This window comes from Tinamus guttatus, unplaced genomic scaffold (genome assembly GCF_059628265.1).
Source record: "Tinamus guttatus ecotype Peru unplaced genomic scaffold, ASM5962826v1 Tinamus_guttatus_pri_ptg000079l, whole genome shotgun sequence".
NCBI classification, from domain to species: domain Eukaryota; kingdom Metazoa; phylum Chordata; class Aves; order Tinamiformes; family Tinamidae; genus Tinamus; species Tinamus guttatus.
The window spans coordinates 4,939,786-4,954,863 of record NW_028288613.1 but is presented as its reverse complement, the minus strand read 5'-3'; the positions used below and the strand labels follow the sequence as shown (position 1 = coordinate 4,954,863).

Genomic DNA, 15,078 nt, shown 5'->3' with positions numbered 1-15,078 from the left:
ACACTGTATTTTTTTAAACTCAGAGAGTGCGTCTTCCTTGTTTATGTGGCTTAAATTAAATGGTAGGGAGGTTCAAACATATTCAGATGAAAGGGAAAGATGTGCCCTTCAGTCTGTTTCACCAAACTAGCACAACCACCCTAAAACAAAGAGGAGCTTTCATGTTTATTTTTATAGTTCCACACTAAAATCTAAAGTGAAATGAGATTGGGCAATAAAAAGTAAGTCAGTAACTAAGTCTCGTACTTACCATGAAAGAAGTTGTTGCAATTGTAAATGGTTAGCCAACCTCTCCAAATGTCACTAACTGGGTACAAATGTTCCCCTACTATTTTCCTACTTGTGTTATGCCTCCCACAATAGGCCTTACAGCTCAGAAAGGCACTGCTGAAAAGGAGCTGGACAGGGCAATGAAAAGGGAACATTTTCTGGAGAGGAAATTGCAAAAAAAAGTTTGCTTTTTTTTTTTTAGGACTTTATTTAAATATTTTTTTCTATCACTCTAGATTTGTTTGCAAAGCAGGAAGAAACAAAATCAGCCTGATTATTATTGGCACCACTCGCACTCCTCTATTTAACTTTTTACTGCATTTGCTCTACGTAAAGTCTTAGATTTTTACCTTTAAAAAAGAAGTATAAAATACTTTTCTTGTAAGAGTATAAAAAGTAAAAATCATTCTGCCTTCCCCAGCTGAGTAGCCTAATTGGTGCTTGCTGGTCTAGACCCAGAAGGTCCTGGTTTCTGCCGCCATCAACAGCGGTTTTCTACAATTACTGCCTATGGGAAGGGGTCTGACCTGAACTGATCTAGCAGGCAGGGCCTGGTGAGAAACCAGCTCCGTTTCAGCCATCCAAACATTCCTTTGGGCACACATGTTCTTCTGCTTTCTCTGAGAAGTGTGGTGTCAGCTTTAACAAGAGGGGAAACAGACATTTGTCACCATTAATTCACTCAACAATTAAGCCGGTGATCTCTGACCTCGCGCCGTTATTGGCTTTCAGAGTGGGGTAGGGACCCTCCAGGTATCTGTTCCCTGTCATTCCCTGCAAGCAGCCCTGCTGTTTTATTTACTCAGAGGCTTAGCTTTTGCCCACCACCAGTCAAACGTATATGCTTTGTAATAAAAATGGCTAATAAGCTGTCCCAGCAGTGACATTAATATGTGAGCAAAGGTAACCGCAAGAAAAAGAAAACAGCTGGCTGTCAGAGAAGCATGTGAGCAGGGATTATACATTTATCTAGATTTATTTACGTGTTAGAAGTGTTTCTACCTGGCTGCAGCTGCTTTTGGTGCATTGAGCTAGCGTGGACATCAGAGCAGCTATGAAGAAGGATCAAGGGGTTCACCCTGCAAGACCCGATGCAGGCACACTACATGATACCCTGCAGACACTTCTGGCTGGCTAGTGCTAATTTTCTCTTCATCCTTCTTTCTGTAGGGTAGGACAGTACCTAGATGTTGTTCTCTCCTGAAGAGATACGACATTGCACCGGACATCTAAGCACCTCCAAGGCCACCAAAATGAGTTGGCAGAATCTAGTCACTTGGTGCAAGCAAGAACGGATAGAAAGGGAGTCAACCAGCTCCTTCCATAAGGTCCCATACATCCGCATGCATTTCCTCTTTAGTTTCTGCTTTTTTTTTGTTGTAGTTGAGTTCTTCAGCAGGCAGCGATAGTAACAGCAGTGAGCGAGTGACTCCAGGAGCCAGCAGCAGCGACTGCAGCAGCTCACAGCCGGTGCCAAGGGCCTTTCCGCAGAGCAGGGACACCTGCCCGCGCTCGGGGCTGCTCCTCTGCAGCTGCAGCCCGCAAGAACCTGTGGCAGGATGAGTGAGTCACCGCCGGAGCAGTCTGTCACATCACACAGTCACAGATAACCTCCATTAACCTGAATCCCTCCCGTAACCTTTCACAATAATGATCCGAAATGCTGACGCATGCAGCCCTCTTCCCTTAATGTCTTGGGCTGCCAGTGGTTTTTGAGGACGATGTTTTCTGTGATTTCAGGGTTGATTTCGTGTCACGGAGATGTTCCTCTGCAACAATTCAGGCAGTATAGCCACCTGTGCACAGGAAATTCTCAGCCTGATTTTCACGAGTTTTATTTTGTTTATATCTGAAGAGTTTTGCAAGAGAAGGGTGGGTCCAGGCAGGCTTCATTGATAGGGTCAACGAGAGATGTTTAGGGTATTGGCTATCATCTTCCTGTGTTGTGAGACAGTGGTAATTGCCCTGTGGACCACTGCCAGCGTGCAGAAAGGCTCCAAAATGAAAACGCACGAGGCGCCCGGTCATGTTTCTTCCTGCCTGCCAAACATCCACACCAGCACATTCCCAGGGCCAGTATCTCCCATGCTGTTCCATGTGGGAGGAAAGGCTGTGAATGAAGCCACTCGCTAGGGTGTTTGTATGCAAAAGCAGCCAAAAAGGGGCTGCAGAGTTTCCCTGGCCAGGGCTGCGGGGAGGTGCTCGGGGGCTGCCCGCCGGCCGGGCAGAGCGGCGGTGCCCACGGGGGGACCGTCCCCGTGGGGCAGAGCTGCGGTACCCGCGGGGGGACCGTCCCCGTGGGGCAGAGCTGCGGTGCCCGCAGGGGGACCGTCCCCATGGGGCAGAGCGGCGGTGCCCACGGGGGGACCGTCCCCGTGCCCAGAGCCCGGCCCGCTGCCCCCTCGCAGGCACCGCGCGCTGCTGCCGTCCCGCGTCGCCGCTGGTGCTGTTCCCGAATCACCAATAAGCCATCTCTGCTCAACACGCTGTTGTTTATGGAAAGGGAGCAAAACACATCTGGAATTCTGGTTTCTTATCGGAGCCTCTAAAAGCTCTGCCAATTCCACCAATTAGGTAGAACTAATAAATCCATCAGGCCTAATAAAAAAACCTGTCTCAAATCATTAATTTTTCATGACATTTACTAAAATTCAGCTCTTTACCCTTGTTTGTGAGTTTATTTAGATGAGACAGAAAGAAAAAATCAGAAAAGAATGTAATTCTCCAAGCTTGGCTACAGATTGATGATAGGAACGCACTTAAATTAGCATCTCACATCCAGCTGGATCTTTTCTCCTCAGCTCAGAAATATTCCTTAGAAAAATCAAATGTCAGGAACACAGAGGCTAAGTTCTTTTTTTAGAGATTGCAGAACTATTTGAAGGAGAAAAAACCCACATGGCTTTTTGAGAACAGAGTGGACCCAGGTTTTTCCTTGCTAAGGCTTAGACTTTCAACTCTTCCCCCTAGAACTGACACTAGATTTTTCTAAAGAGCCAAGTTCCAGCTATTTAATGCTCCAGAGCTAGATTTCCTGTGTGCTCCTCCTGCCTGTCTTGTGCTGCCCATCGTGCTACTGAACATCAGAATTGCAAAATGCAGAGCAGCAAATCTGCTGAGCCCTTTCAGATTTCTAGTCATTTCTGTCAGTGTCCAGCTAGGATCTTGAGGTTTTTTTTAAGGTGTTTTGGCTTTAAAGGTCAGCTCTAAGATCATTGGATACCTTAACTTGTTTGAGGAGCACAACTGAATCCAGGAGCACCATGAACGGGCAATGAGTTATATTTGCAGGTTTGGGCTCTGAGATGTGTGAGCATCTTGCAGCTTGCATCCTTGTTACTAAAACAGGCTAATAAATCTATAGAACAGGTCCTGAATTTCAAAAGCCATTACCTAAAGAGCAGTTCCTTCCTGGAAAGATGTTATCAAGTTCTATTCAAGTAGGTTTTCTGTGGCTAGGGTTTGCATTCTTTCCTTGGAAGAATGGGAAGTTCTGCTACAATCAATGTAAATTGCAGCTGTGCAAATTAACTTAAGGAGCACTGATAAGGAATTTAGATTCATCTGAGCATTCAGATATAGGGAGGCTACATCCTTGTTTAATTCTTGTGTGCTTGAAAACATGAGGTGGTTGAGAAAATTTCTGACAAAAGAATCTTCCGAGAAAGGAGGTTCATCAAAAATGAAAGGGTTTGCAAGAAACTGTCTACATAAAAGAAAAAATAATTTGCCTTTTAGAGCTTTGTTCTGATAATATAGAAACAGCATTTCAGTGTGATAAAGAATGTGGATTTACCATACAATTTTGTTCTCATAATTCTACTTGATATGTTCTATGATAATGTTTTGATGTTAGAGAACTGAGATGACTCAAAGTTATCAAAATGAAATGGTTTAAAGTCTTTGAATTAGAATTTTCTAGCACTTTTTCTCAGCTCCAGTTCTGAGGAAAACTCCCCTGAATTATCAACATTCTTAGGAGGGTGAGAACTCTCCTTCCTGACAGCTCAAAATGCTCCTCACCCATACGTAAGATAGATACATAAGTCTTATAGACAAAATTTATCTGTTACTGATGTCATTGATAAATGAAATATCTTTACACTGCCCAGGTTCAGACATGATGACCTCTTAATGTTCCTCCAAGTGACTTAGAAGCAAGGTCTGGAAGCAATCTGCAAAGCAACAACTCTCTCTGTTGCCTCCAGATCTATTTATTGTCTCTTTTACTACTGTTGCTGGCTACAAGATCAAATACTATCCAGGTACCTTTCAGGTTGAAGCCAGCGGCTCAGTTCAGCTCAGCGGCCTGTTGAACTGCAGGATGCATGGTAACTAAACATGACCAAACATAACTAAACCAAACATAACTTAAACTGCCCAGCATATAGAGTTTACTTTGAAGAAACTAAAAGTTAAGGATGGTCCTTAATTCTGCCATTTTAGATGGCATCTGCATTTATTTTTATGAAATTGTGTTTTTTTTTCAATAGATTATGACTATTCAATATTTTTTATATCCTCCTGGTCATTTTTGTTTGTGACATAAGGCCAAAGCACTCTTTGTTTTATCCCTCAGCACCTAAGCACAAAACAGTTAAAATAAAAGGCATGAAAGGGAGCAGTTATAATGGACTACCTGAAGAAACTTGCATGAGGGAAAAATTAACTGCAGCTAGAGAAATCACATTAGCAAGCAACTCCCCATTAACATGCTTAACAGCAAAGCATATGCTGAACATATGTGAGCTGGCCCAAAAAAAACAAAGACAACTTGTCAAAATAAACAAGCTCAGATGTGCATTTAAAATACCCAGTAGAGGATGTAGGCAGACCTGTGTGGAGAATTACACAATATGGGATGCCTGAGAGCAAGAGAAAAGAGTACAATTTTTTCACTTCATTTAGATAGTATTGCTATCACTGCTAGACTTAAGTAGGCATAAAGGTAGCCCATCTAAAAGCTTCTTCCTGCAGAAGTACCAATATGGCCTTGGAAGTCAAACCCTGAGGACTGGTCTTCAAAGATTAAGCTTTCTGTGTGCCTCCAGGACAGTTGTTATTAAAGCATGTAATTAACATACGCGTTATTATTAGTGTATAAGATGTGTTGTTAAAGCCGTGTTTTGGTCATTCATTAGTACTACTTGGCCTCTTCATTGAAATAATAGGTAGATCTTCCTGCAGTAAATACTTGTTTATGAACAGTGACTTATGTAAGGCAGCGTTATGAGGCCTTCAGATGAGAGTGGCAAACAAAGCGCTCCGGTAGTCAGCAGAGATTGCCAAGCCAGCCACACTGTGTTGGGGAAAAGTTGCCATTTTTGCCAAGGAGGTTCTCATCTCGGTGGTTCCGAGTACAGGAGCGTGGACCACGTCTGCTGTTCATTTCCAGGAGCAGCAGAGGGGTTTCCCCAGCGGTCATGGGGCTCGTGCTGTAGCGACGTGCAGGTGCTGTGGGTGCAAACAGGCCGTGACAGCGGGGAGGACGGACACGGAACCCTCAGCACAGCCTGTGGCTCTGCTCAACATCACCCTCCCCAGAGGAGACTGCAGGAGATAGAGACAGATTAGGATAAACGGAAACAGATACATAATGTGATTCTCTTTTGAGGGCATATTGTGGATTTTTATTGTAACGTACAAACTCTTGAGCCTCTAAAGCTGTTTTTTAAAAGCATTGCCTCTCAGTGAACAGGGGACTTCTACCTGCTTTTGAAAGCCCTGTCCTCCTGCTTTCCCCCTTTTGCTTGGAGTGAGAGGGGAAGGTGATTCATGTAAAGGTTCCTCATGGTCTTGGTTGTTTAAGCACAGCTTAATTGAGAGGATGGGCTAAGATCTTGTGTGGATAAAGTTCCTGTTTTTTTCCTGCTCTCCCAGATAAGGAAGACAGGATGAGGGGCAGAGACTGAGCAATGTCTTTCCTTCTATGGAAACAGAACATTTCAATTTGCTAGTAGAGCATAGGTGGGAATGGCAAAGTTGGATTGACTTCTGTGTGAAGTTAGGAAGAGTGGGACCATTTGCTTTGGAGCCTGGATGAGCAAGAAAGGATGTGTAGAAGATACTGAAGATTCTTGGGGAAACCTGATGGGCTGAAGTTTTTATTCATGCTGTCTCATTAGGAAGAGACACTCCAGGAATTAAGTCGTGTCATATTTAAAATTGATTTTCCTTCACCAACACATGGTTAATCTTTGGAATTTATACTCAAATGAAGTATAAGGGCGTTCAGTGGTCCGGGGCTTTTTCTAGGACTGTAACAAGAGCCTGAATTAAGATAGTATAGATCTTAAGAGGAAGAAGCAATATATCTTCACATTTCTGTTAGTCATATCTGAGTAACGGGGTCAGGAGGAAAGTTCCCTCTTTCCAAACGTTTGAAAAAGCAGTGAATTTCTAAGACAGTGCTTGGAAACTGCCTGCGGCCAGTACTGTACTAGCCAGACCCCTTGTTCTAACACAATATGGCAATTGCTAAGTCCAGGTGACAAAAGACGTGTTAGGAGGGAGGCGCAAGGAAGAAGGGTACCCTATGGCTGTATACCTTGATCGGGGAGAGTGGGTAGAGGAAGACTGGTAGGAGGAAGAAGTGAAGAATCATGTGTCTGTTCGTACTGTGCTTCTGTTTTCTGGTTAATGGAGACCGACTGTTATTACAGCCCTTCGTCATGATTTTTGGACTTTTAATATGTTTTTGAGTTTTCACATGCTTTGTAACCAGGGTCTTGTAATCAGAGCGTACGGAACTTGCGTGTAAAGGACTTGGGAGAGAGCCTAGCTCCTCTTGAGAAATGGAAGATCCAAACCATAGTCCGCTCTCAGTGACCACTGGGGAGTTCACCTAGGTTATGGATTAACCACGTTGCAGATAGAGTTGAAGGCATGGAAATATTGGCCAGCCTGGGCCAGGCAGGCCTGGCAGCATGGGGGCTTTATGGGCCCGGGTGGGAAGAGCCCAGACACATGAAGCCAGTTGGCCCGTGCTGGGAAGCCAGATCGAGAGGTGCTGCCCAGGGGTGCCAAGGCCGGTGCTACAGGACGCTGTGGGAATGAGTGCACCCGTCCTCATGGTTAGCTCCATGTTAGGAAATACCGCTAATCCCTGAGCAGGAGCATGACTTGATTCTCTAGTTAACAAGATTCACCTGCTACGAAGCGCTTTGCCTGTGTCGTTTTGCTTAAATCTCTCTGTTTGCACAAAAAGATCCAAGCTAGATTTGCCATCCCCTATCATAAGGTGGTATGAAGATGCCATGTGTTTTTAATAGGTAGTGTGTAGAGGTTTGTTTCTTTTTCCTGTAGGACTGGCTGACGTACTAGAGAGTTATCTTCAATCCCCGCTTTGCAAACGTGAGGTGGCAGGTGAATGCAGGGGAGCGGAGCTGAGCCTTCGTGCTGCTGCAGAGAGCTCACCCTTTGGTATCGCCATCGAACCAAGATTTTAAATCAGCCATACCCTCCAAGCCACACGATAAAAGCCACGTATAAAACATGACACATCTGTCAGGTTTTGCTCAGAAAAGCTGCCCTGAAGATTGCAAATCCTCCTAGCCAGAATAGACAGTGCAAAGGCAGCAATCAAGGCAATGTGTGAAAAGCTTCCCTTTGCTACCTGCACAATTACTGACCTATTCAGAGAAACCTCCCCTTTTAGCTTTTAGCTCTGCGAGACAATTTACCCTGTGTCAGCTGTCTCACTGCATTATGTCCTTCAGCCCCCCTAGAATTACATTTGGAGCCAGCAAACACTGCTGGCTCCACAAGAAAAGCTGAGAGCGGAAAGGTCAGCTCGATTAAAGCAGTTGATCAGAATCTTTAACATAAAGACGTCACAGGCAAAATAGTAACGCGGCTTCACGCTCAGCTAAGAGCAAATGATTCATCAGGCAAGGCTGTTATTCCTGGAGCAGGGCCACGGGAGCGGAGAACAGGCTGGCTGTATCGATCACCCTTGGAACAGGGAGCTGCGGAGCCCTTCGCCCCTTTTGATGGAAATTTAATGTTAGAAAGCCATCATAATCCATCATAAATATATCAATACATATTTTACATCAAATGGATTTTAAAAACATCCTGGTGCAGCCTAATATAGTCAGTGCTGCCCGGCACAAATCTCAGGGCTGTCGCTTAGAGCGAATAGCTATTTTGCAGTGCCCTGCACTGCTTGGTGCTGCTAAAGATGCAACCGTTTTCTGAGGACTTCCTTGGAGGTGGATGGAAATGCAGGTGGACCCTGAAATCTCCAGTGCTTTGGCCTAAAGGGCAGACCTTCAGTGCGTGAAAATTTGCCAGTGTTGAGCAGATGCAGCCTAGAGGATGCAGCCTAGAGGGTGCTTTCATCTGGCTTCCTCCCACCTCCCTCTTTGCCAAGGAATCATTGGGAATTCTAACAGGAACTACTGCCCAGGTGACTGAATAGCCCTTCTGCTGCCTCCAGTGCAGCATTCAGCTTTGACACCATGCAGCAGTTTCTCTCCCTCCTTGTCCTGCCCTTCGTTTCTATCTTCCCCCTTTGCTAATAAATACAAATCGAATTCGGTTAATCCCCAGGCAGGTTGGGCAGCGCGGAGTGGAACTGAAAGTTCCCAAGATAAGTGAGTTCTGAGGAAAACGTGACACAATAGTTCAGGGAAGAAACTGCAGCTGAAGAGAATGAATGGTGGAGAAAAGGAAGTGGGAATTCCTGGAGGAAGGATCATTTCCCGAAGGAGTGTGGGAAGGGAAGACACGCTGAGTGGGCGGAAGGGGGCAAGGGAACGTCATGCACAGTATGATGAGGCGTCAAACCCGGCGTGCGGAGTGCTTTGAGCCTCCTGCAGGAGAAACAGTGGAGGAACCATCCAGGCCATCGGCTCCGTCCTCTGCATCCAGGAGAATGGGTGGACTCGTGCACACTGCAACCCACAACATTCTTGTTGGTGCCTTGTAGCGTACCTGAGACCTCGGTACATGACACCAAGTGACGTGTGCCAGCAGGAGGGAGCAAGACAGCGTCTCTAATGTTGTGGTGGGAGGGATGAGAGAGGAAATGACTTTAGCGGTGGAATTTTGGGTCTGCTGAAGGTGAGACGTTGAAGAAGAATTCATTACAGATCCAAAGGGCGCATCTGTATTGTGTAATGCCAACTAGTATAGGGACAGTCACGATTTTCTAGGCCTTGTCCCAGGAAGGGTAACACAGCCGTGCTCCTGATAGCCTACACAAGCCCATTCCTCCACTGTTCATGCAGACAGCTCTGCACTGCACGATGCAGACATACCTCAGATTCCCGTCAATAAGGTGTTTAAAGGAATTCAAGGCAAGCTCTTCAGGGACAAAACCGCTGGTCACCAAAATCAAAGGAGTAAAAGGTGAGACATGGTCCTTCACCAAAGGCTGTGGAAAAGTGCATGATCAGAAATGCCCGTAAAGAGCAATATTTGGCAATTTTTCTTCCGACGCCCGTGTTTTCTGTGCAACACTCTGCTCCCCTCTGAGTCAGTGCTCCTAATTTAGCCTGCAATACCATGTACTACCCAAAACACTCTCAATCTGCAGTTGTGACTCTACCAGCTCCTCTACAGAATTAACTGGGCTCTGAATTAGTCATTCTACGTGCCAGCGCATGTGAAATAGACTCCAGTGAACAGGATTTTGTGTGCGGGGCCTGAATTGCACTAAATGCAGTGACTCAGAGGCTCTCCCTGGCTGCATCGGGGCTTTCACATTCAGAGGGATGCTCTTTCCCAGGTGGCTTCCCAGCCTTTCTGAGCAGGACAGGCAGACAGGAGAGCAGGGAATAACCCCCAAGCCAGGGCTGTGCTTGCTGCGCTCCTCATTAGCTGCTGTGGCAGCTGAGGCCTTGCTTGGGCACAACCAGGCTGCAGGAAAGGGAGGTCTAACAGAGGAGACAGCTCGGGTAAAGAAATGCCCAAGGAGAACGAAAGAAAAGACAAGAAAAACAGGAAAATATTCCCCTAATTTGAGCTTCTTCAAACCTGAGAGGCCGTGTAGCGTGACGCTGGGGGACAGCATGTGTCAGCCAGCGTTAGGGTTGTGGGGGCTGAGGGAGCTGAGCAAGGAGCAGAGCTGTGGGTGCTGGAAGCTGCCTGTGCTGGTGATGATTGGGGTAGATGAGCTCAGACGTGGTGTCTAGTGAGGCCCATGGTGCCTGCAACAGGCTTTTGGCAGCAGGACGTTGAGGTGGGAGGTTCATGGGTGAATGTGTGGTGGGGCTGAGGACCTCAGACCTCGTCCTCCTGCAGGAGCCAGCTAGGGTGTTTGCTGTGAGGACAGGCCGGTTCAGGAAGTCTTGGGGAAGAGTCAGAAGGGAAGAAAAGAACCCAAAAGAGATTTTCTCCACATGAGGATATTACATTCGTTTTCTTCTATAGCAAAGGAAGCGTGGCAGTGTGTGTGCAAGCTGTATAGTGCTATATGGCAGAGCTGGTGAGATCCAAGTTGAAAAGAGGTGGGCTGTGACTTGGCCAGACTGACTGGCACAAAATGGCTGTCGGCTGCGTGGAGGTGGCCTAGGGGTGCTCAGTGCAGGCGCTGGTATCTGAGGTGGGTCTGGTAGGCCTTGAGCCTGATCCCCCAACCTTGGCCAGCTGGCTTTGGTGCCACGTGTGGTCTCCTTGGCCTGTCTCAGCCTCACTAAGCTCAAAATTTAGTGTGACCTGCACTTTCGTTCCACAGAGTATCAGCTGAGGCTGTTAAAGATACCCATAGGGGCTGGGACTGCTGGTAAATTCTGGATTGGGCATAGCCCCCAGAGCAGGCTAATCCTGGTGTTTTTTATCTTGCAGGAGGTGGAGGGAAACGCAAAGGCAAAAGCAAAAAGTGGAAGGAAATCTTGAAATTCCCTCACATCAACCAGTGTGAAGATCTCCGGAGAACAATAGGTAAGAGCTTTCGCTTTCCTGGAATCCTGCAGAAATGACATGTGCTATGAACACTGCTTCAGGAAAACTGCATTAAAGGTGCTCATTATTAGATGAAGAGCCCCTGTGATGCTGATGTGCAAACTAAACATGTTCTGGTTCCTAACTAGACACGATGCAGCTGCAAGGCCCTGCAGACAGTGATCAGGCCCTTTGCTTTACACACACAGGCTCCAAAACCAAGGGGACCTTCCAGTTTGGCAATACCTGCCATATGGGACAGGTACTTTGACTTGGTACATATCAAGGCCAACGCAGCTGTTAAGGGGTATTCAGAAATGAGTCTCATCACATCCTGCGCCACTTGGTAAAAAAAAAAAAAAAGGCTTTTATTTGCTAGGAAATGAGACATGATAGAAACAGTGAGATTTCTGATGCAGATGGAGATTAATACTACTTTTTCTCCAGATAATAACATTTGAGCTGGTAGCCACTTTCATCTGCCAAGCACATTTGCTCAGTAGTATCATTCCATATCCACATCATCACAACACTGTCTTAATGTGTTTTTTGTACAACTCATAAATTTTTATTTAATTGCTTCATTTTATTGATGTGGGCCAAATACATCAGATTTGGAAATGGAACTTGCAGTGACCATTCCCATAGCACAGCTTTTTTTCCTGCTCATATAGCTGAGAAATTTCAACATACTTTTAACTCCTTCCTTGCCAAAGAATGGTAACAGATGTCTGCTTGTGATTTTTCACTGGAAAGCTCCATGTAACCTCACAGGAAGAGGTTAATTTCAGCAATTGAGGCTTCCTTTTTACCCTTACGCTGACATAAATCCCAGCACTGGCACTGACTGAATGAAAGGCAAGAAACTGTAACAAGTGAGATAACAAGCAGCGTAATTTGGCTAACTTGGGTAAACTCCTGGAGTCTGACTGACAGTGCCCAAGCACTGTTTACCTTAGAAACTCATGGCATGTTTATGTCGAGAAAGTATGTGGAATGTTTTGAAACTCTCTTCATGGTCTCCTTCAGTAAATTGCACTTTTTTCGTCTTCTGCTGTCAGCCTAAAAGGAGGTAAAGAAACAGAGGGGAGGCAGTGAGGAGACAGCAGTGTTTTTCCCAGTTCGTGGCCACTTACATGCTCTGCAGACACGCAAACTCTGGAGCTGTGTCTGCTGGTACAGAACCTGCTGGAAGTGAACCCAGCTTAATATATTGTAGTTTATATGGGGAATTCTCTCTGGTGTTCCTTGCGTCCAAAAGGGGAAAACTGCATCAGCTAACATTCTTGCTCTTTACAAAGGAATAATATCCTGAAAGGATTAGTTTTAGAAAATTAAGTCTGTCTAAAATTTGTGTTTCTGAAGAAATGTGTTTCTGGCATTTTTTGATGGAAGCATTGTCCCAAGTATAGTTTATTTTGCATTTTTTTTCATGAAAGAACTGGAGAAGTAACAGGGCAAGAGGTTCATGTTGTGATGCTCTTCATGGATATGGCATCATATGCAAAAATTAACTGTTGATTGGCAGCAGTCTCCATAATTATGGGAATTCCCATAATTATTCCCATAATTACGAATTTTACACAAGGGGTAAGGTCCAAATCCTGCTTCTGTGCCTGCTTTGTGTTGAACAGCCTTCCCAATGAGCTGGGTATGATTGCACAAGCAATGAGATGCCATTTAGCCCAAGTAAGGTCATGTGTCCTTGCTGGCTCTACTATTTTTCAGTTAATCTAGCTGAGATTGAAACATCCTGGACAAATAGTTGCTGTTTATAAGCAGATAAGCTCCCCTTGCACATCCAGTGAATCCGACACGTCTAGGATGAGCCAGACTGTGCAGGTCTTCACTGTGGAGCGCTTTGTGTGCGTGTGGTCCATGCCATGCCCATGGCATGGATCTGTTCCAGGTCCTGAGCCCATCTGGTCCTGCATGTCCCAAAGGCACTGGGCTGTGTACAACTAACAGAGTGCCAGAGACAAATACAGGCTTTTTGGGTATAGACTATAAACTTTTGCCATTTCTGCTGAAGAAGATGGTCCAGCACAGCAAGTCTCCTGCTTTTACACATCTTCATTTGTTGTTTTCTGCAAGTCCTTTGAAGTGAGCTGTTGGGTAAGAACGGGCAGAAAGGTGGTTTTGTGAGGGGGTGCTCTGAGAGCCTCCTGGGGTCACCTGCCAGCTGAACCTCTGCGTTATTGCAGGGGATCCAGCTGCCCTGAGCGTCTGCTCCCCAGTCCCTCCCTTAGTGCCAGTCAAATCTGATAGGGAAACAGAGGCCTTGGAGCGCCTTGTTCTTCTACTGCCTATGGAAATCTGCAGCCAGCAGAGAAGAAAACCTTCATGCATTTTTCTGTTAAAGAAAAGACTGCATCAATTCAGCTGTAGACATCAAGACACAAAATTGATGGTTTCTGCTCATCACAGACCTCTTTGCCCTTTGCTGTGTGTCAGTTTTCCGGTAGTTTTGCTCATCTGACAGCCCAGATCTCACTGCCTTGTCGCATGTTAATAACTAACAAAAGCAACTTACTGAAGCTTAGTGGGTTGCATGAACTGGAGGACTGGGTTGTTGAGGTTTTGTTACGTTCCTCTCTTCTGGATGCTTCCCAAGAACGTCTGGGAAAACCTTGGGGGTGGGAATGGGATGGACGTTTGCTGCCTTTCAATTAGAGCTGGCAGAGCGCTGTGGGCAGGAAAGGCACCGCTTCGTTTAATGCTGCCCTAAGCCCTGGGTGGAAAATGCTGCAGTGGTAATTGGGGAAATTTAGTCTACATATGTGTGTAAATGCGCTCATTTTGGTGTAAAAATGTGCGTGCTTTTTGCACCCCACTAAGATATACTGAAAAGAGTCTATGTCTTAAAAAAACAGTGTAGTATGAAAAGAAATCTGTGAAAAACAGGAAGGCTGAAATAAACCAAGGGTCTGCGACCTGTGTTGACACAATTATGAGTCAGTTCATACCTTTTGGTTCCCTCTGTGTTTACAGGAGCCTCTGTTTGACTATCCATCATCTGGTGTCTTACTGAAAGGCCTGCTTAGTAAAACCCATTTTCCCCTCCTTCGTGTGCACAGACACAAAAATCAAAACACCAGGGAGTAGCATTTTTTTTCTATGATAAACAAACAGACACTGGAAACATCTTTATTAAAAGTGCCATTTAGCCAAGGGGCTGGTTCCTGCATCAGATTTTAAAGCAAATTCTTTTCTCCTTTCTTTTTGGTCCAAAGTGCACAGCACCTTTTTCAGAGACGTTCTGCATTGTGTGCTGATGTGCTGGGCCCATGGAGCAGCAGGGCTGCTCACTGGGACGTGCTCTGAGTATTTGCAATGAGTGGCAAATAATGTTTCTTTTTGCAGGTCCAAAGCAGGTAGAAGCTGTATTAAAACAGTGAGCCCTTGGCAGATTTAATACTGGATTTAATAGCCCTTTTAATCAATCAAAACTGGTGTTCCCGACATTAGTAGCAATCAATCGTATTGCAGATGCTTTTTGGAAACAGAATAGTGATATATTTAAAACGCACAGATGACAGCTTAGCAAAAGAGATGTTTCAAGGGAAAGGTAAAAAATAGTTAGGTTAGGGCAGTTTTAGAAATTCCTGCATTTGATGCAGGAATTCCTGCATGAACAGATGCCACAAGCCAGTGATACCCACTAGTTTAAAGGCCATCAGTAAACAAAAATGTAAGAGAAAGTTGTAATTTTGAAGGCCAGAGTGTCTTTTTTGATGATAAAAGATTATGGATGTCTGTAAATATTTCTGAATGACGCAAAAAGTTCTGTTGGTTAAAAGTGTGGAATTTTAATTTACTTTGCTCAGACCCATTCTGTGCTTTTTTCTTTCATAAAAAAAACTACTTGGGTGAAAGAGTTGATTATTCTGAATTTTGGCAAATTTTCTTTCGTAACTGTCC

General features: G+C 45.2%; 1 protein-coding gene across 2 annotated transcripts in view; it reads left to right on the top strand.

Moving 5' to 3' along the window:
- GRK5 (G protein-coupled receptor kinase 5) overlaps positions 1–15,078 on the top strand; it is a 150,964-nt gene that overhangs the window by 51,696 nt on the left and 84,190 nt on the right. For both annotated transcript variants that reach the window (XM_088520087.1, XM_088520088.1), the window contains one exon: positions 11,062–11,157. In XM_088520087.1, coding sequence (XP_088376213.1) covers positions 11,062–11,157 — 96 coding nt within the window. Of the gene's footprint in view, positions 1–11,061; positions 11,158–15,078 lie in introns of those variants that run through there.